Raw genomic sequence first — 22,775 nt, 5'->3', positions numbered from 1 at the left:
TGTAAATAAATGAAATACTTTCAGACTATTATTAGCTTTGACTTCTTTGTTTTTGTTTTTAAAACAGTGACTCTTCTTTCCTTGAAATTCTGTTTTGTTTACATCTTGTCGACATAATAAAAGCAACGCCATCTATATGCTGGCTGCGTAGACTACATGTTTAAGGAAAATGCATTGATAAATTAACACTTTGACAGCGGATCACGTCCGACGTACGTGGCGCTTATTTTATGCTAATTAGCCGCATACATAATGAGCGTACCATTCTGGGCGCGCCGGCACTTTTTGACCATTTTGTTAGTTTCATAGAAAAAAAACTATAATAGTTGCGGCCGTGATTTTTTTTTCATTGTATTGAAGATATTTTATATTATTATATAAAATAATAAAAACATGTGTAATTGTATTTTTTTTATTATAAAATCAACTTAGAATGAGGCACGTTTTCAAAAAAAAAAAAACTCTAACATCAACATTTTTCGAATTTTATGACGTGTAGTCTTTCCTGGTGTGGTATTTTTTGAAGCACGGGTCATAACACAAGGGCACGTTGCAATCTGGGCAGTAAGACTAGACCTGTTCTTCTAATCCTTGACCGCCCCCTTGTCCTTATCGGTGCTTGGTATGTCTTCTGGTATGTTCCTGCTCGGGTATGTCCTCATCACTAACTTCTAATTGTTCTTGACCGGCTCTAAACTCGTCTATTGCCTCTGAAAAACAAAACATGTAGGTACTTATTCAAAACCAAAAGCAATTACGATCTTACAAAAATACAAGTAAATCAATAGCTTACCTTCAGTTTCTATTATCGTGGTGTTCTCCTCAATATCCGAATCCTCATCATTTTGCAAAATGTCAATAATATCTCTAGTTTCTCTTTCCGAATCCAGACGAAATCGTCGTCGCGAAGTCATTTCGCGCCAAAAATTGTCACACGTCTCGATCGCTTAGGCAACTGGCGCGCGAGAGTCGAGTGTCGACCCGGCTCGTGCGATCCTTTGTTTCCCGCACCCCACACACCGCAAGTATTTGAAGTGCGTTTGTGTGTGTAGCCAAAACATTCATCTAAGCTTTGACATGACGCGGATCACGCTTACAGGCCGTTGTTTTAAAGTAAACAGTATTGAAATTCACACACGTACGCAGTACGTAATCAGCGTCTCTAACAAAAAAAACTGTCACGGACAGGGGACGTGATCGGCTGTCAGAGATTGGAAATAAATAAAATACTTAGCTGTCAAAGTGTTAATATTATTATGCAATCTTCACTCTAGTATCATCAGTATATTATAATGATGCAATTCGTCGAAATATAACAGTTGAGTGAAAATTTTGGTTTTGGATGCACAATTTACAGTAAAATTTGTTGAATTATCGCTCATATGAAAGTAGTTTACTTTAGTAAAAATCGGCAGTTGTTTTACAATTACTGAACCTTTTGTTGTTTTACTTTGCACCGACTAAGAATTCAATGGAATGTACAATATTTAGCCGCTCGCCTCGGCTCTGTCTGAATAATTAAAACAAACCAAATTATTATAATTCACGTATGTAACTAACACTACTATATCTTATATCTTAAAATATGATCATGTATTTCATTGATCCGAGTGTTCGTCACTGAAGTCTTCCTTACCAGCTGGACTTATTTTAATGAAATGTTTTTCGAGTCTTTATGTGAATTCGAGAATATAGTTCAGATTTACAATTTGATCACAAGCGAAATATATTATAGATTAAGATACAGACCCCAACAAGAAACCATTAATCAAAACGTGCCAACTTGGTTGACCCTATAATCGTGCTTAGCAGATAGTACGGAACCTTTGCTCTGAATAATATTCAATGAGGGTTTCCCAAATGATAACTATATCGCAATAATTATTAAAACACGTTTATCAATACAGGAATACCATAATATGGCAATAATAAAAATCTATAATAATTAATTTCGATTTTAATGATTTTAAAAACATAAGCACTTATATAAAAAATGTGTGCGTGTACTAGTGTACACACATAAGAAGCGAAAATTCTTTATGAACTTATTTTTCAAAAAATAATTTACTATATGCAACTTTTCAGAAATCGACATATTTCACGTGTGGTAGGGATAAGAAAAAGATGGCGCGTAACGGAAAAATGTCACGCGTAATGAAAAAATGTTACACTAAATTGTTTTCCAACCCCGATAAACAAGTTTCACTTCAAAAAGGTATCAATAAATTGTGTTATAGGTTTAAAATTAATAACACCCATTCATACGGAACAATATTTTTATTATTATTAAAAAAAGACGTGTGGCACTCGGGGACTGCCACGGTAAAGCTATTGCATAGCATGCCTTCAAGCCGCACCTCCGAGCCCGTCGGAGTGGGGAGCGTGAGGTTTTTTCGTTACGGAATTTCTCGATTCAGTCCCCGCGCTCAAGGCCTGCGATAGAAGCTATGCAATAGCTTAAAAACTCTATAACAATCAATATATCTGTACACTATATCACATACTGTGATATCACTAAATACACGAACAAACTTAATTAAAACGAACTCGCATAAAGAAAACTTATGAAATGGCGAGGGTTCGGAAAATATCACCGAAATCTTTTATCCCAAGTTTATCTACATTTATCTCTTTAAAGGACATTTTTAGTGCCTAAAACGGTCTAGTATCATCTATACGTGGAACGGGAACATTTTGTGAATCGACAAAGCGGTTTGAGATCGTTAGTGTCAATTTTTAAAGTATAATGACGAGCGATTTTTGGAATAATCTACTTCGTGTATTTCTTGACGTTGCAAATTCTATAATAACAGGATTAAAAGCCGTGGGAAGGGGATATAAAATTTTGATAGGTCCCTTGGGTGGGTTTAAGGTGACAGTTTTGCTATGCTAAGCCACTTGAATACGGAATTCATTAAAGACGCTTTTAGGAACGAAGTGGTTGGGGTTATTGAAATATTTTTAGTGCGAAGTGTTATTATAATTAATAGTGTTTTTAAAATGTTATGTAGTACCTACAGTAAAATATGCTCTATTTAAAGTAAGGAATAGTATTAGATAGTAAACAACCGTAAAATATTAATATTAAATAATATGAATTAAATATCATAAGTTTATTTATAGTAAATACATCCTTTGATCAAAATATGTAGGTACCGGCCCACGCTTTGAGCCCACGTTTTTAAATGCCTTAGATTTAATATTATTTAATCAATTCAGCTATTTTTGTTGATGTTAAATTATAATTAAAAACCTTTTGATAACAATGTACGTTTTAGGAAAAATTGCTTTTAAACAATTATAATTAATTTTAATGTTAATAAGTATAGGTCAGTTTCAAAACGAGCTGATTTAGCACTTATTAATTAGAGTAATATTATAAAGAAATTGTAGAAACTCTGGATACCTAATCTCTGGATCTATTGAACTAATTTTAAAATGTATACCATTAGAAGGCCATAATATTTAGCGAGTAACATAAGCTATTTAAAGTCGGCAACTATTCAGCAATAAATTAGAAAACAAAAAAATAATACAAATGTTGAACTTGTTTCAATTGTATTCTTTCACCTACTGAGTGGTGTGTAAACTTTTTCAAATAAAATCAATCACTCACCTCGTCTAAACTGATTGTGATTGCGGATCACGCGCTCAGCGTTCTTGCGGGCGATGTAAAACCATTCGGACGTGTTGCTTAAATATTTGTACTCGACAGCCAGATCCTTTGCCAATATCGGCCCTTCCGGTAAACGGTACGCGAAGGGACAGAATAACTGGTAATCCTTATACTGATATTGATCATAACAATTGCCCGCCGCAAACACGTCGTCATCAAATTCAACCATAGAAAAAACGCTTGCATGTAAAAGATATTCGTTATGCATCACTGACGGCCCGGCATACTTCCATAATCTCGTTAGCATATTAGCTCTGTTTACTGCCACATCTGCTTCTATCCTAAATCTCTCTTGAGCGTACCTGTCTACAACACCTTCACCTAAATTCAAGTGCGTCCCAGCTGTGCAATTCTCGCCTAGCAAATGCTGCGTTTCAATTAATCTTAGGAATTTAGTAACTACGTCTTCGTGCACGGCTTTAACAACTGTCGCGTTATCTGACTGACTCGTATCATTAACTATGCTGTCTCTAACTGCGTCGGAATCGTCCGCCATTATCCTTTGTGTTTCGTTATCGTAACTGTGTTCAACGTTTATTAAATGATCTAATAAGGATACGTCGTCTAGTGTATCCCGGTGGAATGTTCCGGAGTAATTGCCGAAATACTTTTGGAATGTGTCAGGTGTAGTGTACCCGTCCTCGTCTGGAGCCCCGTACGGTCTTAAGGCCGCTATAACAGGGTCTTCACCAGATTTGTCTATGCCTTCTGTAACAAAAGAGAAAAATCCGTTAAAATAGTATATTTATGTGACATTTCCCACATCAACTGTACACAAAAGGTTGCAGCGTCGGCTTTTTGTACAGTTCTGATTGGACAAACAACAAATTTGCTTTTATTGTCGTTTCATTTTATTCCGATGTAAATAATACTCCGATAGAATCTTATTTTAGAGCGTAATAAATTCAGACGTGAATTTTATGACCAATTACGTGCACATAACATTACTCATCAAATATATAGTTGAGTGGAAGTGTAAGGATATTGCGTTACAATAAATTGTTTGCATATGTTAGTTAATAACTATAAAAACACGTGGCTGAAAAGATAGCGTAAAGATAGCGAATCTTTTAAATAATTCAGCATTTAAGTACCACTATAATTTGTAATTACGAATTCTAATCTATATATATAAAACTCAAAGGTGACTGATATAGTGATCTATCAACGCACACCCCAAACCACTGGACGTATCGGGCTGAAATTTGGCATGCAGGTAGATGATATAACGTAGGCGTCCCCTAAGAAAGGATTTTAGAAAATTCATTCCCTAAAGGGGTAAAATAGGGGATGAAAACTTATACCATGAAAATTTATCTGCAAGCGAAGCTGCGGGCAACAGCTAGTATTAATATAATATTGGAAGAGACGAACGAGGCCGCAAAAATAAGGCAAATAGAAAATTAGAGTCATGATAATATGTCCATAATTTAGTCTCTTACATGAACATCTTTTATATAAAAATGAATTGCAAAATGTGTTGGTAAGCGCATAACTCGAGAACAACTGAACCGATTTCGTTAATTCTTTTTTTATTATATTCCTCGAAGTACGAGGATGGTTCTTATGTAGAGAAAACGTAAACACGTACCACGGGCGAAGCCGGAGCGGACCGCTAGTTAATTATACAATTAAAATACTTTCAACACAATATCCAAATAGTCGAATTCAAAACTTTATCTCTCATATAAAAAATATTTCCTCAACAAAAAATAATAAACACATCCACTCTTTTCATACATTCTTGATTGAACTAAAATCCGACAATTCATAAAGACATATCATGAACTATCTATCCTACATGATCCTACAGATTGACCATTTAGTGCGCTGATAGCATGTAAAGTTATTTCCGTTTAAGGGGATTCCCCGCTGTAAACCAGCTATCTCGCGCCATAAAAGGGGATTTTGTTTATGGCAACAACAAATCGCAACTTTCATTACGCTCTGCTATTGATGGTCCAACATTATTTATGGCTGGCAATTTTGTTCGTATCTGAGATATTCGAGCTTAACATTATTGATATTACTCGACGGCGTTTAAAATTTATTTTACACGATTTGTTGGGTTTTATGTGCTGTTAATTAGTTTTGGATGGATTTTTGTTTGATTAAAAACGTTTTAATTTGATACTTTAATGTCTTATGTTGACCCGCAAACGTGTCAGGACACTGGGCTCGATATTATCACAGGGGTATAAAATATTTTACGATCTAATCCTATATTTTGCTGGGTATTAAACTATATTCTTTCCAAATTTCCAGAGTCTGTAAAGCGTAAGAGATAGACAGTCATACTATTTAAAATATTACCGGTACTTAACTCAGAAAATGTCTTTGGGTTTACCGGTATAACAATAATTATGTTTAAACAAAATGCTCATCAGTATTTTCTATTCCACGTTTCGCAAAAAAAAAAATAATTTGGAAAATCCAAAAGTGCACGACTCATAATCTCATCCTTTACAATAAAATTGATTATTTATAAAGGTGTATATAATATAAGTATGTAGATACACTTGTTCTCATGTGCCAATGCTCTTGTACTGTCTCAAAATAGTTGGAAAAGTAAAGAAAGCGGTATCGTAATAATTGAGCTATTTTTCTTGTGGCCCCACCTAGATGTGAAACTGCGCAGGTTTAAGGGACTGACTACCAACTTATTTTTTTAAACCTTGGCTTATAGTATAAAGAATCGAGTTTATAATGGTGAATTTTGAGTACACTATAAATATAAAAAAAAAGTCGATATTTTTTTTGTTTATTTAATAACAATTAAACCACATCGAATCAGACCCTGAAAAATGAAAGGGTTCTATTCCTGAGCATACTCAAGCGTAAGAGAAAAAAAAAGACTCGATTAGTAAAGTACTTCGGTCGCTATCGTGTTAACAAGAAAATCCTCCGCACATACAGACACACGGACGTCCAAGACAGAACTTTTTTAAACTGTTTTTTAACTAGTTTAAATAACAAAAATGACATCAAAAATATCATGAATGTTAAAAATAGTGTTTTTTCTTAATATGTGTGTGTATGTATTATCTTACAAGTGCAATGTATGATACATAAAGACATTTTAAGTTTGAAAAATCAGATGTTTTGCGCGAAGTGACAGTAGTACCCACCTCAACGCTTCGCTTATGAGGCGTGCAATAATATAAACAATTTTACATTTACCATCATACATTACACAAAAAATTCATTTATTCTCTCTGCTAAAAATCCCTAACACAAAAAACGTTACGAAGAAGCTTGCGTCAGTTAATAAGTTGTAGGAATAGGCAATACAGACTCAGCCAGAGGTCACTTCTGCCCTGTTATGATACAATCATGAAATTTGGCTGGCGGCCAGAAAATTATGTACCTCCTTTCCTCGTGACCACAGTATAATGAATTGAGCTTACTAAATAAAACTTGGTGAAACATTAATTATGTGAAATATTAAATTGTCCAAATCCCTACATACTTATAAAGTAGTAGCTGTCGCTGTCTATCCGTCTCTATCTATGCTTTATTCTTTACTAGCTTCCGCCCGCGACTCCGTCCGCGCGGAAAAATTAAGATTTTTTTTTCTACGTATTTTCCGGGATAAAAAGTATCCTATTTTATGCCCAGGATAATAAGGTATAATTATACCAAGTTTCATCGAAATCGAACCGTTAGTTTTCACGTGATACCTGAACATACAGACAGACAGACAAAAATTTTTTTAAACACATATTTGGGCTTGGTATCGATCCAGTAACACCCCCTGCTATTTATTTTGTCAATATTTTCAATGTACAGAATTGACCCTTCTACAGATTTATTACATGTATAGATTAGTTACTACGCAACGGATTTTTATGCGATTTTATTTAATCGATAGAGTGGTTTCTGACGAAATATGTGTTAGTTTATAGTTTGTTTAGTTTAAGACAAAATGGGTGAAGCCATGGGCGGAAAGCTAGTAAAGTATATAATAGATGTAAAAATTTTAATTCACAACGATATTAGATTTCAACATATTATTAAGTTCAAATCGAAAGTAAGTATTTCTTATAATTTTATGTACTAAGTTATCATAACAAAAATAATTATGATTGTTTTCGTATTTGTTAGTGAGTTAATTATTGTTTACCTTAATAATAAAATTTAAATCGATTTCTTGCAGTGCCATCAAGAAATAAAGATATAGAGCATAACTTATAAAATAAAATTATACAATGTTGGGAATTTATAAATTAAATTAAATGTAGCGAAGCTAAATGCGCGTTTGAATCAAATATTTTCCTAATTGCATATGAAATATACCAAATACATTTTTGTATTATAATAATGAATTGATTTCCATCTATTAATAAAGCCAGACCATTAAAACACTGAAACATTTAACGAAGGCAAATGTGGCTTCCCACAGCAACAAGTTATTTGATTATTTAATTAATTTCACTATTTGTATTTCCATTCTGATTCCTGTAATATTTAAATACAAATAATTTAACATATTAGTATGTTTGCCTGATGTTCGATCGATTTTATACACAACTTCTAATGGTTTAACTAGTTATGTTTAGGGATACAACAATATCCGCAACTATTCTGATATCCCATATAAATCAATAAACCTACCGATATAAATATATGTATAATTTTATTAAGAGTTTGTTTCTTTGCTTGAACGCGCTAATCTCAGGAACTACTTGGCCCGATTTAAAAATTATTACACTGTTAAATATTCCATTTATCGAGGGACGCTATATATCATCACGCCAAGACCAATAAGAACGTATCAATACGGGTAAAATCGCAGGTAGAACTAGTTCTAAATAAAGTTTAACAATCACATGGCAGTTTCCAATTTTCTTTTGACAACGCTGTATGCTCCCTTTGCTGTCATAACCAATAAATTCTATGTAAAATTTTGCACAACAATGTCTATCTTGTCATCACAGGTTTGGTTTGATGCTTCGATAAACATGCAGATTTTATTGAATTCTCAAAGTGGGACGCGGAAACTCCCAAGCCGAATTCTTTCTACGATTTTCCCATTATATAAGTATGTTAAATGCGAAATTATAATATTTTTACATATTTTTTGCAAATTTCGCCCTTTATAGAGTTGGAAATAAAAAACGACGCGAATTTTTATATTTCCTCATTTTCGCTTTCCCATAATTTGTTTTAAATTGGCGCTTGTTCTGTTGGATTCTTGGGAATTCAAAAATTTTGAGAATGTTTGCGAGTTTTAATATCGAAAATAAATTACTGGATTGATCTTTTTTACTTACCCAAAGAAAGCTTTTGCAATTTAAATAATTGCTCGCAATAACAGAGAATGGATTCAAAGAGGAAATGATTTAAAAGTAACAAAAAAATAAGAATGGAGAGAAATCAAAAGAAACATCTTACGAATTTTTATTTCATTTTACAATTAGGTCAAATTGGGTGAAAATTAACGACAATGTAACATTGACAAGAAATTGTACATATTGTATCGAGTCGCTTTGTCATTCTGTTCATATGGGTTTTTACATTGAAAGCACTTCTTGTATTCGAGAAGCCAGCCATGTGTACGTAATATTCGTCGAAGCAAAGAAATATCGAAAAATTCATAGCATGGAAATTATCTTCTTTTACATGAAATAATGTACGTAATACGTCTCTATTCTCGAAGTATTTTCGACTTAAAAGCGTTCTCCTGAAGCAGTTGGTTTTGAGTACTGTATAAATACTATCAGCATAAAAGAAATAGTGAAAGGGGTGATAAAGACTATGAACTCTGGTTTTGTAACTACAAAAATCAATTACGTACCTATATAGTTTTCCTGTTGGCAATTATTGCTGAATTGATTTTGACAATAATATCAATAGTTCAGTATTCATATAGTACAGGTGGTCAGTTATGACTTTATATCAACTTTATATTACTGAGTATCGAAAAGAGGTATTTGCCAATAATCACCATGGAATAAAAACGTACATGAACCGAGAAATTCAGCTTCAAAATTGAAAAGTTCCAAAGAGTTTCCCTGAGATACGTCTTGAAGTATCGGACGATAACCTTTCAATGCACGTGGCTCCATACAAACCCAGAACATGATTATTTGTAAAGAATTTCATTACACGGTGCAAGCTAAGGAACGCTGTATACGTATTTGTGAAGCATTTTATAAGTATTCGTTTAGAAAAATGTCCGATGTCTTGAAGATCGTGTGGAATTTCCTGTGGTGGAAAATTGTAAATATTTTAGTATGGCTCAGATGTAAATATGATACTAACTATAGGTATAGATTCAAAAGCGCTTCTAAAAGTCTATAAATATACCTAGTCAAATAAACATTTTTGAAGTTATACTTCTTTTGGCGCGATGGAGAAAAATGATGAGAGTGAATTTTTACGATGCGCGCGCACACCGACACCTAAATTTAACAGCATGAAGTTAGTTATAGGTGGTATGAAAATTGATAATGTTCAAGTTGTATATTCTAGTATTTTTTTCCATACGCCAAAGAAGTATAACTTCTAACGCGTGTACATAAGTACACACACTCTTTTTTATTGTGAGAGTTTGAAGTGAACTTTCATAATATTTGATTGTGTATTATTTCACGAACTGTGCTGGATAGATTTTAGTGGAATTGACGAACTGATAGGATTATAATATGCATAAATTACGAATTATTATTTCGTTCGATCCTTGTCAAATGTCGAGTTATCAGGAATTTTAACCCAAATTTAAATAAATAATCACTCACATAAATCAGTCGTTCGCAAAAAAACTTGTCTGAAGTCCAAACTTGGGATAAAGTACTTCAGGTACTGAATCATAAGTAGGTACCCTATTTGTCAATCTAGGTTACAGACTATAAGAATAGCATAATAGACTATTCAGGCGAGAACATTTCAAGCGCCATACATTATGTCGCTACAGGCTTTTTTTAAAGACTGATTAGTTTTATACATAGAAACTGTACAATTTAGCCAATCAAAAAAACAATGTTAAAGAAAATTACATAATATATCTACATTTTACAGATCATGTTTTGTTATGTATATTTACCGCGTGTTTAATATAAAAAGTTAACACTGTTAAATAATAGTGTTTATGATTAAAAGCCTGTATTTAGCTAATTTGCAATATTTAAAACCAAATCTTTCCACTATCCTTTCCAATAATATTGGAGTCACGTTCTTACTCTGAGTAGGATCTCTTTAGTTTGTTCTTACCCAAAATTGTTTGTCTTTTTGACCCGACCTTTTAAAAGACCGTCTTGTTATAACTACGAGGGTTCCGTTCTCAAGAGAGAGAGAGAAACTATATTGCATTCGAAGACAAAGTTCTACAAAATATAGCACGTGTTTTATCCGAATGTATCAAAGAAGGGTTATATTTTAAGTCATTAAATAACGTGACGTTCAGTACCTGAATTGAACTGCTGGCAAATTCATATTATGATTGCAACCACCAGCCATGGCTGTTGCGATCATATTTTGAATTTGCCAGTCAGTTCAATTCACGGCGTAAGCTGTCTGAAAATAAGAGGTCCTAATACGGCCCCAGAGCAACTTTTAGTGCCTCGTTCGTGGTTATTATAATTATATTATGTTTGTACGAATTTTTTATGAAGTTTACCAAAAAGTTGGTTTCTATGACATACTGAGTTTCTTTTTGTTCTCACCTAATCCATAGGTTCTACGTCATTAACTACAGTATCAAGGGATGATTACAACGAGTAACTCATATACATATCTTATTTATTTACTATACCAAGTTTAAAGTAAAACGAACCAACGTAAGGGAGCATTTCAAACCAACTACGTAGTGACAAGTGGAACATTCCTGTTTTATTACCGCAGACCCTTATACGTTCTGAAACGAGTCACTAGAGTCACGTTGTAACAATGTGATGTGATATAGACTTATTTCACCTTTTTAACCGACCTCAAAAAGGGAGCAAATTCTTAATGTGAATAATATAGTTGGAAGGAAGCGAAAGCAAAGGAAAATGTATAAACAGTTAAAGTTGAATTAAAATGCAGTAAAATATCATGAAATAATTGATGCACAATCATTTAATTTGTAAATTAATTTCTTAGTTTAGAAAGATAATTTTGGAATTGATGAATAAAATACCTATATTATAAGCTGTTTTAAGACTGAATTAATTTAACTTCTATTGCTTGTATATAAATGGTCACAAGGACTACCCTTCAGTGAACATGTCATACCGCTATATATGCCATTGCAGGAGTAAATAGTACATGAGTAAATATCCGTATTTACTTATGTGCATCAAACATCCAGCAGCAAATTAACCTTTCTGTAAACCCAGGATGTTTCGAGTAAGGTATAGTTTTGTAAACAGTTTGGTTATATTATGTACATTGTACATCCATACTAATATTATAAATGCGAAAGTAACTCTGTCTGTCTGTCTGTCTGTTACTCAATCACGCCTAAACTACTGAACCAATTTGCATGAAATTTGGTATGGAGATATTTTGATACCCGAGAAAGGACATAGGCTACCTTTTATTGCGAAATATGTACCACGGGCGAAGCCGGGGCGGACCTCTAGTTCTATATACATAGGTATCTATATAGGTATACTGGCCAGGGTTTCGCCTGGTTGAACCGGGATTAAAAATAGTCTGTAACTCTCTAATGATGTTGATAGTATGTTGTTATAAAATATTTTTTAAATGATATAGATAGAGTAGTGTTCAAAATTAGGTCAACTAGTCTAATAACCAAATAGTCTTTTATCTTTAAAATAAGTGTCTAAATAGATTACAATATTATGTTATACTAGCTTCCGCCCACGACTCCGTCCGCGCGGATGTCGGTCTTTGCGTGGATGGTTTATTTCTCCATTTTGAGTAATTCTGACAATGACATCTTATAATATATCTATTGGACCCAAATACGGCTAGGCCCATAGCTAGGCCTATAGTAATACGCAACGTGTGTTCGCGGTTCTACAGAACAACGTCTATGGATAACTGAAAAATTAAGATTAATTTTTGAAGTGAAAACTTCTTTAGCGGCGTTGGGTATAAAATCTTAAAACTCGCGTCAAGACACGTGGCCTGATCGAAAAAGCGTAAGACGGATGTGTTGTGTGTTTTTTTTAGCCCTTTTATTCCATGCGTAAGACGGATTCCATTCCAAAATAAACATGTTGAACGTTAATAATCAAGTTTTCATTTCTGCCGACACTCCCGGAGTGCAACCCATCTTTTTTTTCTACGTATTTTTCCAGGATAAAAAGTATGCTATTTTACGCCCAGGATAATAAGGTATAATTATACCAAGTTTCATCGAAATCGAACCGGTAGTTTTAACGTGATGTCTTCACATACAGACAGACAGACAGACAAAAAATTTTTTAATCACATATTTGGGTTTGGTATCGATCCAGTAACACCCCTTGCTATTTATTTTTTCAATATTTTCAATGTACAGAATTGATCCTTCTACAGATTTATTATATGTATAGAATAGATTGTCTATAACTGAACTCTGAAAAAAAATAACCTATTTTTAAGACTTTTTGTGTGTATTCAGTAAGAAAACAGATCGTAAAGACGTATGATTCATTATTTCATACCACTGGTCATCTGTGGTATGAATTAGGGTGGCAGAACAAAGCTTGCCGGGTCATCTGGTAAATTTATGTGTTCGTTTGTTGAACGACCATCTGCAAGCCTAAGTGGTTACGAAAAAGTGTAGGACCAAGAGTCAAGTAAAAACAAGAAATTTCTTTCAAATATTGCAATGAAACCGTATTAGGTTATAGCATACAAACACTATAAATGCAGAAAGGGGGAAATAACTTTTTTAAATTCATATAAATCTAATCCAAGAATAAAATCTGATAATTTAAATACTATCTAAAATTCAACGTTCAAAGCCAGACTTCAGGACTTACTTAGTGTTAATAATATGTAAAAATCAATATTGAAACAGTCTTTATCCCGTACATCTTTTTATCCAGGCTTACGACTAAAAATAAATAACATCAAGCCTGATATATTACATGAGATTGATCGCACCAACAAGTATTACATCAAACCTTAACCAATCAATACATCCCGTGGTAGCCGTCAAATAAGAAATACATCATATAAAGCTTTTTGTATATAGAAAGAGAAGCGATCAACGATAATAATATAAACTAGAGCTTTTTTCATATACCCTAGGAAATATTTTTCCATGCAGTTAGTTTAAGTTACAAAAACCAGTATAGTATCATCAAGTGACGTTAATAAAGAGGATATGAGGAACTATTCATCTACGTAAATGCAAGTGGAAAATAATTGGTATGCCTGTGAACTCTACATTTAAATAATTATTCTTGAAAATTATCAAACCTACCGAGCAGGTGACAACATTACATATTCATGTTTGAACTCAGTTTATTGTCTTCCGATGCATATCCATTAAGATTTGTTTTAATCTTAATGAATCATTTGTCGACATGTTAATTCGGTATGTATATCCGAAATATAAACAGTAAATATATCGAATTTTGACAATAATATCATATTATGCAGTTGCGTTTTCTACGCAACACCTTTTAAATCTCTACAATGACCAGCATCTTTACAGAGCTCAATGGCGATAGATCTTCGCTCATCTCATAGATGGGATCATTCCCTAAACGGTATTCAAATATAACAGAGCACTCATTTCTCGGAGGTTCAAAGAGGAGTGATTTATTAAACGTCAGAGGCAACTGATGTAAGTCTTTCCTCGACTTATTGTACGTGAAATTAGTTTGTTACTATAGCTTCAAGGTAATTGTTGTAATTTTTCTACTAAATACGAGGGCGATTCAATAAATACTTAGCCTAGAAAAAGTATACGAAAATTTTGGAAAAGTAGCAATTTATTTTTCAACATAGTCTCCTTTTAGTTCGATATACTTAGTCCAGCGATGCTCCAACTTTTTTAACCCGTCCGAAAAATATGTTTTCTCAAACTCTGTAAAATAGGCCTCCGTGGCAGCTATAACCTCCTCATTTGATCCATATCCATTCCCGGCGAGGGATTTTTTCAGATTAGGAAACAGAAAGAAGTCACCAGGGGCTAAATCTGGAGAATACGGTGGATAAAGCAGCAATTCGTAGCATAATTCGACCAATTTGGCCATGGCAACGGCAGACGTGTAAACCAGTGCGTTGTCGTGGTGTAACAGCACCTTTTTCTTAGCCAGATGGGGTCGTTTTTTCTTTAATTCGGCGTCGAATCGGTCCAATAAATTGGCATAGTAAAGCCCTGTAATTGGTTTACCCTTCTCGAGGTAATCGATGTAGACAACTCCTTGTGAATCCCAGAAAATGGTGGCCATAACTTTTGTGGCCGATTTTACAGTTTTCGCCTTCTTTGGAGTACGTTCCCCGATCTGGATCCATTGTTTTGATTGCTTCTTGGTCTCTGGTGTGTACCAGTGAATCCAGGTTTCATCGACTGTCACAAAACGACGCAAAAACTCCTCTGGATTCCGCTTAAACAACGCCAAACACGTCTCCGACGTGGGCTCACTGTTGCGCTTGTTTTCCGGTATGAGTAAATGCGGCACCCATCGCGCCGACAGCTTTCTCATGCCGAGTTCCTCGTGAAGAATATGATTGACTGTTCCTTCTGAAATGCCTACAGTCTCAGCTAGCTCCCGAACCTTCAATCGGCGATTTGTCAATACGAGATCATGGATTTTTTTAATGTTTTCCTCCGTAGCAGCTGTTTTTGGTGCACCTGGACGTGGTTCATCAAAAACCGACGTACGGCCACGTGCAAACTCGTTGAACCAATTCTTGAGGGTGGCTATCGATGGAGAAGAGTCACCGTACACAGCATCCAAGCGGCCTTTGATTTCGATACGCTCTTTCCCGTCCAAAAATAGGAATCAAATCACCGAACGATATTGCTCTTTTTCCATTTTTGTAAAACCGATCGATACGTTCGCTTCCATAGGTTGTCAAATTAAAACAAATGAAGGGATTGGAATGAAAATTAAAAAAAATACTTAAAAAAGAATGAGCTACATTGTGGTAAACCTATTTTGAAACAATAGCGCCCCCTGGTGATGAGGCTAGGTACTTATTGAATGCACCAGGTACAAGAGATTTATATGGCATTTTCGAATTAGAAATCTAGATATAAAAATGGCATTTGGGACTATACTCAAGTTTTGAAATTGGTAGTCTTAGAAAATAATATATTATTTTCACAAAAAGCTTCAAGGGCAATAATTATTCTGCTTAATTATAACCTAATATTATAAATGCGATAGTAACTCTATCTTTTCTTCACGTCTCAACCAATGAACCGATTTGGATGAATTTTCATATTCATTACTAGCTTTCTGCCCGGGGCTTCACCCACGTTTTTGAAGGAAATCCGTATAGTTCCCATTTCCGTGGAATTTCCGGGTTAAAACCTATCCCGGTTACCCTATAACCTATAACTATGTGTTAATCCAAGGTACCCTCTATATGTGTGTTAAATTTCATTGTAATCGGTTCAGTAGTTTATGCGTGAAAACCTTTCCTCTTACAATACATACATACAAACCTTTCCTCTTTATCATATTAGTATAAATATAGTATGGAACCTGAGAAAAGATGAATAGTTTTTATGCCAAACATTCCACGGAAACATGAACTTTGTATCTTTGAATTCGCGGGTGAAGTCGCGGGCGGAAAAAAAGGTAAATTCTACTAAAAACACAAGCAAAGCAACAAACCTTCCTTTATTTTTAATAAAAAGCAAAGAAAATCTTACATTATCCTGAATCGACGATAAAACGAATGTAGCACGAACACTATGTAGCAGTAAAACGGGTGCATGCATTTACTGCGTTTATCTTCTACTCCAAGACTTTACAATACTTGCATCTGAAGCTCTTATAGATTGTAGGAACGGAGTAATAAATGTATCCTAGGATATTGAACAGTAATACGGTGGTTTAAAAGTATTTGTGTCAATTACTTTAGGCAACTATAAAGTTTTTAATACAGTATGTTTTTCGGATCAGAAAACATTACTTTTTACCAGATTAGCCCGGGGATGTTGTAAAATTTTGGGCAACCTTTATATTAATGAAAATACTTCGATAAAATGTTTTTTTATAATCACAAAATCACGTACGAATCGAGATTTTTTTTAACCTAACAAGGAATTTTTTATAAAAAGATTTACGATTATAAAAAAAAAAACTTTAAACATAAATAAACATTTAACCTATTGTGTCTCTACATAATAACTATTAAATGATCACTCTTACCTTATTTGTCTCATCAGATAAATGGTTTTCGTATTTATCGTTTGCTTCATTATCTTGTGGTTTTAGTCAGAAATAATATAAGATGAAATGTCATTTATGATAAATTTCAGACAGAGTTGTCACTCAGAGATCTAGTAAAAGGTCTTTTCTTTTACAGAGGTTTCTAGAGGTTTTTAATATTATTTACTTTTTAATAACTAATGTGTAATACTAGTGCTCCGCGGTTTCACCCGCATTGCTCCGCTCCTGTTGGTCTTAGCGTAGCGATATAATAATATAGCCTAGCCTTCCTCGATAAATGAGCTATCTAACACTGAAAAAAATTTCAAATCGGACCAGTAGTTCATGAGATTAGCGCATTCAAATAATCAAACAAACTCTTCAGCTATATAATATTAATTATACCTAGATTAAATTCAAATATTGGATATAAGAAAATAACACGACATTATATCATAAAATGATTATGGAACTAAACAAAAACACACAAAAACTTAATAGTTTCCTATACTTTGATTTATTCGCAACAAGAAAATAAACATCAGAGCTGAATGCCTGAATATTGCGTCTATTTCCATAGCTAAAAGCTTTCAATTAAACGAAAACCGCTCTTCATTTGTTTCATCTATTTGGATGCTAGAAGTTAGAACACTAAAGAGGGACAGATAAATTCAAGCGTTGAACTAAATACCGCTTTTTCGTAGCGGTTTCAAAAAACTTGGACAAAAAGCTAGAAAGTAATTGTGGGTAATAAAGAGTTAGTATCTCAAATTAACTGCAAGTTGATGTAATTTTCTGCTGAAGAAGACCGAAGTTAGCAGCAATTTGCCCGAGTTGAAGAACTTTTATTCGCCAAGTTTAGTCAATCTGTTTTGTGACCATAATGTTTTTAATTGATAAATTAGAGCTAAAGCTTTCTGATGACATATTTTTATATTAAGTATAGCTTAGTTTTAATTTTACCTTCATATTGGGCAATAGTCACCGATCGGTAGCCTATATAGAAAAGCCTGCAGCTTGACAAAAAACGAGCGGAGTCAACCCCTCGTTCTGCGTCGGGGGTTAAAAAAAGGTTATGTGGTTCTAAATTGAAATACTAATTTTTGGAGCTAACCAATTATTTATTAGTTAATTAGCTTTCCGCCCGCGGCTTTGCCCGCGCAGACCGCAGTCAAAGAAAAACCCGCATAATTCCCGTTCCCGTGGGATTTCCGTGATAAAACTTCTCCTATGTCCCGGGGTAAAAAGTAAACTATGTCCTTTCTCGGGTAACAAAATATCTCTATACCAAATTTCATGCAAATTGGTTCAGTAGTTAAGGCGTGATTGAGTAACAGACAGACAGACAGAGTTACTTTCGCATTTATAATATTAGTATGGATTGTTACATTTTGCAACATCACGACATTTCGCGATTCTTGGCTACTGTGTCGCTGCAAAAACTACCTTAATACTTAGTGAACGTAACAAGAAAACTATAAAAGTTTATAGCCAACAGTATTAAAGGAAATATTGGAAGCCAGTTGGGAACTTGGTGCGGGTTAGTGGAAATTTTCACACGTTATATTATATTGTTTTTGGCATCGTTTGCTGTTTGAAGTGTGCTTTTACTGTTAATATCACTAGCTTTTATTTAACTAATAACTAGCCTTTCGCCCGTGGCTTTGACTATGTAACTCACGTTATGAAGTGCTAACAAGCGTACATACGAATTTCCTTCGAGTTTTAGGATAATTTTTTTTTGCTTCTTCTCATTTATACAATCTGTATTCGTCAGAGTTGAGTCAGGTAAAATGAAAATGAAAAATGAAAGAAAAATAAAAATTGAATTTAATTATTTGAATTGAAAAATTTTGTTGCTGAATCAGGAACATTGTTATTTTAAAGAAGAATTTATTAAGTAAAAAAGTTTTGATATTTTGTAGTTTAGATAGATTAGGATTTGACTTGACAGCGTCTACTGGTCATATTTTGACATGAGATCAGTAGGAATTCTCATTTTTGGAAATAAACACACACACACATCGTGCAAATGCCTTGTAGCACAGAATACATAATAGTAGCTAAACGCTACAGAACGGACACTCTCCGCCTCCCGCCAAAATTAAACACTTACCTCACCCCGCACGATCAGACATGTTAGAGCCAGCGCGCACGAGCAACTTTGTCTCCGCAACTATTTTGTCTCTCCCATCAATTTGTATGGGGAGTTGCGTCGCTACGTGCGCGCACTTTCATACTAGCCCATGGCTGGAGAGACAAAATAGTTGCGGAGACAAAAAAGTTGCGGAGACAAAGTTGCTCGTGCGCGCTAGCTCTTATGGTACCACAGAACAGTAAGAGCTAGCGCGCACGAGCAACTTTGTCTCCGCAACTATTTTGTCTCCGCAACTATTTTGTCTCTCCAGCCATGGGCTAGTATGAAAGTGCGCGTACGTAGCGACGCAACTCCCGGGAGACTTTTTTGTCCGCGGGTTCGGAGACAAGCCCGCGACGCAACTGTCGCCCTATCTATTGGTTTCAATGCAAGTGCGCGCACGGCGACAAAAATGTTGGCTGTCGGCGGCCGCCGGCCAGTTGCCGCGTAACCGGCGTAGCGATAATACGTATTTATGTCAACGTATTTATTCTCGTACACAGTAGTTTTAACCGACTTCAAAAAAAGGAGGAGGTTATCAATTCGGCCGGTATATTTTTTTTATGTATGTACACCGATTACTCCCAGGTTTCTGAACCGATTTACGTGACTCTTTTTTTGTTTGATGCAGAATGGTGTGGGATTGGTCCCATAAAATTTATTCGGATAAGCCCAGTAGTTTTTATTTTGTGAGCATTTTTGTCTGATCTCGATGACTTAATTGAAATGTAGCAAGTAACTTTGATTCATTTCCAGGTAACCGATTGAACTGAAATTTTGTATACGTATGTAAATTGGATAGCGATGAAACATTATCATGACATAGAGCTGATTTGATGATGGAATCGGAAGGTGGCCATAGGAACTTAGTAATATATTGACTCAACTTTATCGAGTTTGGGCTCGTTTGATTCGTGTTGAAAAATACACTAAAAAGTATTAAATAAAAATAACTTCGTTAAAAACAACCGACTTCAAAAACGGAAAAGTAAAAAATAAAAAAGATTGATATCACGTTAACTGCCATGTCGGACAACGCTGCCCGCCATCAAAATTTCCTCTCAGGCCAACCAAAAATTACAGTTCTGATAAAATTTTGCCAATTTTTTTTATTTTATTAATACGTTTATTTTATGTCTTAAAATATGTGAAAATTATTAAAAATTGATTTTGAATAGTATTTAAGCAGTTATACGATGTCGGTCAGTATTGCCCGACATGGCCCCTAGCGACGTAAAAGCGAGTTTTCCGTTGCAAGGGGCCGCGCGGGTCGAGGTGTCGGTCACCCCCGTCGCGCGGCCGCACTTGATTAGTCGAATGCTAGCGTTTGCGCATGACTGACTGTTTACGACATACGCTAATTTTATTAAGTTTTGAGTATTTTTTATTCTTTTAAAACGTCTATTAATTTATAATACCAATTTCATCATGGATGATTCCGATATTAATCAAGAAATGATGACCCACATCGAAAGAATAGAATTTGATCTTCTCGAAAAAACTTTTAACTTTAGTTCTGACGAAGAAGAAAATATTCAACCTCCCCGATCTGGATACAGACGCCTGCAGATTATATCTTCTAGTGATAAAATTACTAAGTATTTAATGTCACAATCATAAAAAAAACTTTAAATTTCATTCATCCCCAAGAATAAAATAACATAATTATGTCAAAACACTATATTTTATAAATTATAAAAAATGTGTGCGTGTACTAGTGTACACACGTAAGAAGTGAAGCTTCTTTATGACCTTATTTTTCAAAAAATAATTTACTATATGCAACTTTACAGAAATACGTCGAATCATCATCACGCGTAACGAAAAAATATTACACTAAATTTTTTTCCAATAAAGAAGTTTCACTTCAATCACACCCCGGACACTCCATACAAAATTATCGTTTTGACAGTCGCACTGTAGAGACTACAATTGTGTGTGATAACGCTTTATGGTTGGCACATTTTTGACTAGCTTAAAAAAAAATCGCGTTTTTCTGATGAAATACATCCGTAAACAGCACAATATCTAACCATTTTCTACGAAAAACGATAATTACTAATCCAAAATAATAAAATTACTGTAAGTCAATTTGATTAATGTTGTCAATCTTCGTTGCGTATCGTCCTTGCAGAAAAATGCGGACCATTTATAGCATGGTCGTGCGGGGTTAGGTAAGTGTTTAATTTTGGCGGGAGGTGGAGAGAGTCCGTTCTGTAGCGTTTAGCTACTACCTTGGCTACTACTTATTATGTATTCTGTGCTTCAATAATATTTGTTTTAAAGTCAGAACACTGCCTGCTAAGCAAACTATAATAATTTTTCGCAGAAAAATAATTTTGCTACTTTTTTGTGTTTTTTTTCTAAGTCCTTTACATTTTCCGAAAACCAACATGATATTCCGTATCTACGGAGCCACGCGGGTCAATACATATGACTATATTGTTGATAGCCCTGTCCTACGGCCTGTACGAGTTGATTGAATACACTTCTAAAACGCGGTCAGCGTTGACCGACGTGGCCCGAACGGAAAGTCAAGTTGTCGGGCAGTATTGACCGACATGGCCTGAACGGAATGATGTCCTTTTTTGCTTGGCGGTTATCGTGATATTGATATTATTAATTACTAAAAAATTTTTTTTTGAAATGTTCTCAATTTTAAAAACTTTGTATGGAATTTCCCCAATGTCAGTCTCTCACTCCATAATGGGTGCACCCAATATTGCCTTTTTCGCTGCCGTCTTCGGTTTCTAAGGACAAGAGCACAGACCACAACCGTCTCTTCGAAATCCATGTTGATAAATGCAGAAAATTTTAAAGAAAAAGTTGCGTTGCTGTCGCTTTCGTGTGCGCATCGTTCAAAACTTTGCGAGGAGACAGCGACAGAGACAAAATAGTTGCCGGGCAACTAAGTTGCTCGTGCGCGCCCGCTCTAAGCTCTTAGAGCTAGCGCGCACGAGTTGCTCGTGCGCGCTAGCTCTAACATAATAGAAGTGCGATGTGGGCGTGGCCCACGTGTCACTAGTAAGGTAAGATCACCTAACTCGCTCTCAGTTGTGCGCAGAAAAATATTCGAGTCGGTTGTCAGCTGTCAAACCTTATTTCCATATTTATTCATTATTTAGAGCGTGTTGTTCGGTATTAGAGTGGAAAAATGATAGCAGACGAAATAATTTCAGCAATCGAGGCATTTCATACCATCGGTAAGTCTTATTTTAATTTATTTTAAATAAAGGCATAGTTTACTTGTAGTGTACTGTATAACTATCGGTTTAAATGTGTGGGTTTGGCGACACTGGTTTTCATACTAATTATGACATTATAGCACTTCTATTATGTTCTTACTGTTCTGTGTATGGTACCCATTTCCCCGCAAGGACGATACCAACGACGTCTTAGACGAAACGCAACGAAGATTGACAACATTAATCAAATTGACATATAGTAATTTTATTATTTTGGATTTGTGATTATCGTTTTTCGTAGAAAATGGTTAAATATTGTGCTGTTTACGGATGTATTTCATCAGAAAAACGCGAATTTTTTTTTACGCTAGTCACAAATGTGCCAACCATAAAGCGTTAACACACACATTTGCAGTCTCTACAGTGTGACTGTCAAAACAATCATTTTGTATGGAGTGTCCGGGGTGTGCTTGTAGTTCAAAGTCATCTCTGCAAATCCACCT

The 22,775-nt window shown here is 34.8% G+C and overlaps 1 protein-coding gene and 1 long non-coding RNA gene across 2 annotated transcripts in view; both read right to left on the bottom strand.

The window, feature by feature from the left end:
- LOC123697439 (probable G-protein coupled receptor 158) overlaps positions 1–22,775 on the bottom strand; it is a 151,975-nt gene that overhangs the window by 61,246 nt on the left and 67,954 nt on the right. The window contains exon 2 of the mRNA XM_045643961.1: positions 3,617–4,384. Coding sequence (XP_045499917.1) covers positions 3,617–4,384 — 768 coding nt within the window. The remainder of the gene's footprint in view (positions 1–3,616; positions 4,385–22,775) is intronic.
- LOC123695781 lies at positions 652–1,250 on the bottom strand. Its single transcript, XR_006751972.1, has 2 exons — positions 794–1,250; positions 652–710 (listed from the first exon to the last, which is right to left on the bottom strand). It is a non-coding gene; the product is annotated as an uncharacterized LOC123695781 (long non-coding RNA).

The sequence above is a fragment of the Colias croceus genome, chromosome 1 (assembly GCF_905220415.1).
Source record: "Colias croceus chromosome 1, ilColCroc2.1".
In the NCBI taxonomy this organism is placed as follows: domain Eukaryota; kingdom Metazoa; phylum Arthropoda; class Insecta; order Lepidoptera; family Pieridae; genus Colias; species Colias croceus.
This window is presented reverse-complemented; position numbering and strand designations above follow the sequence as displayed.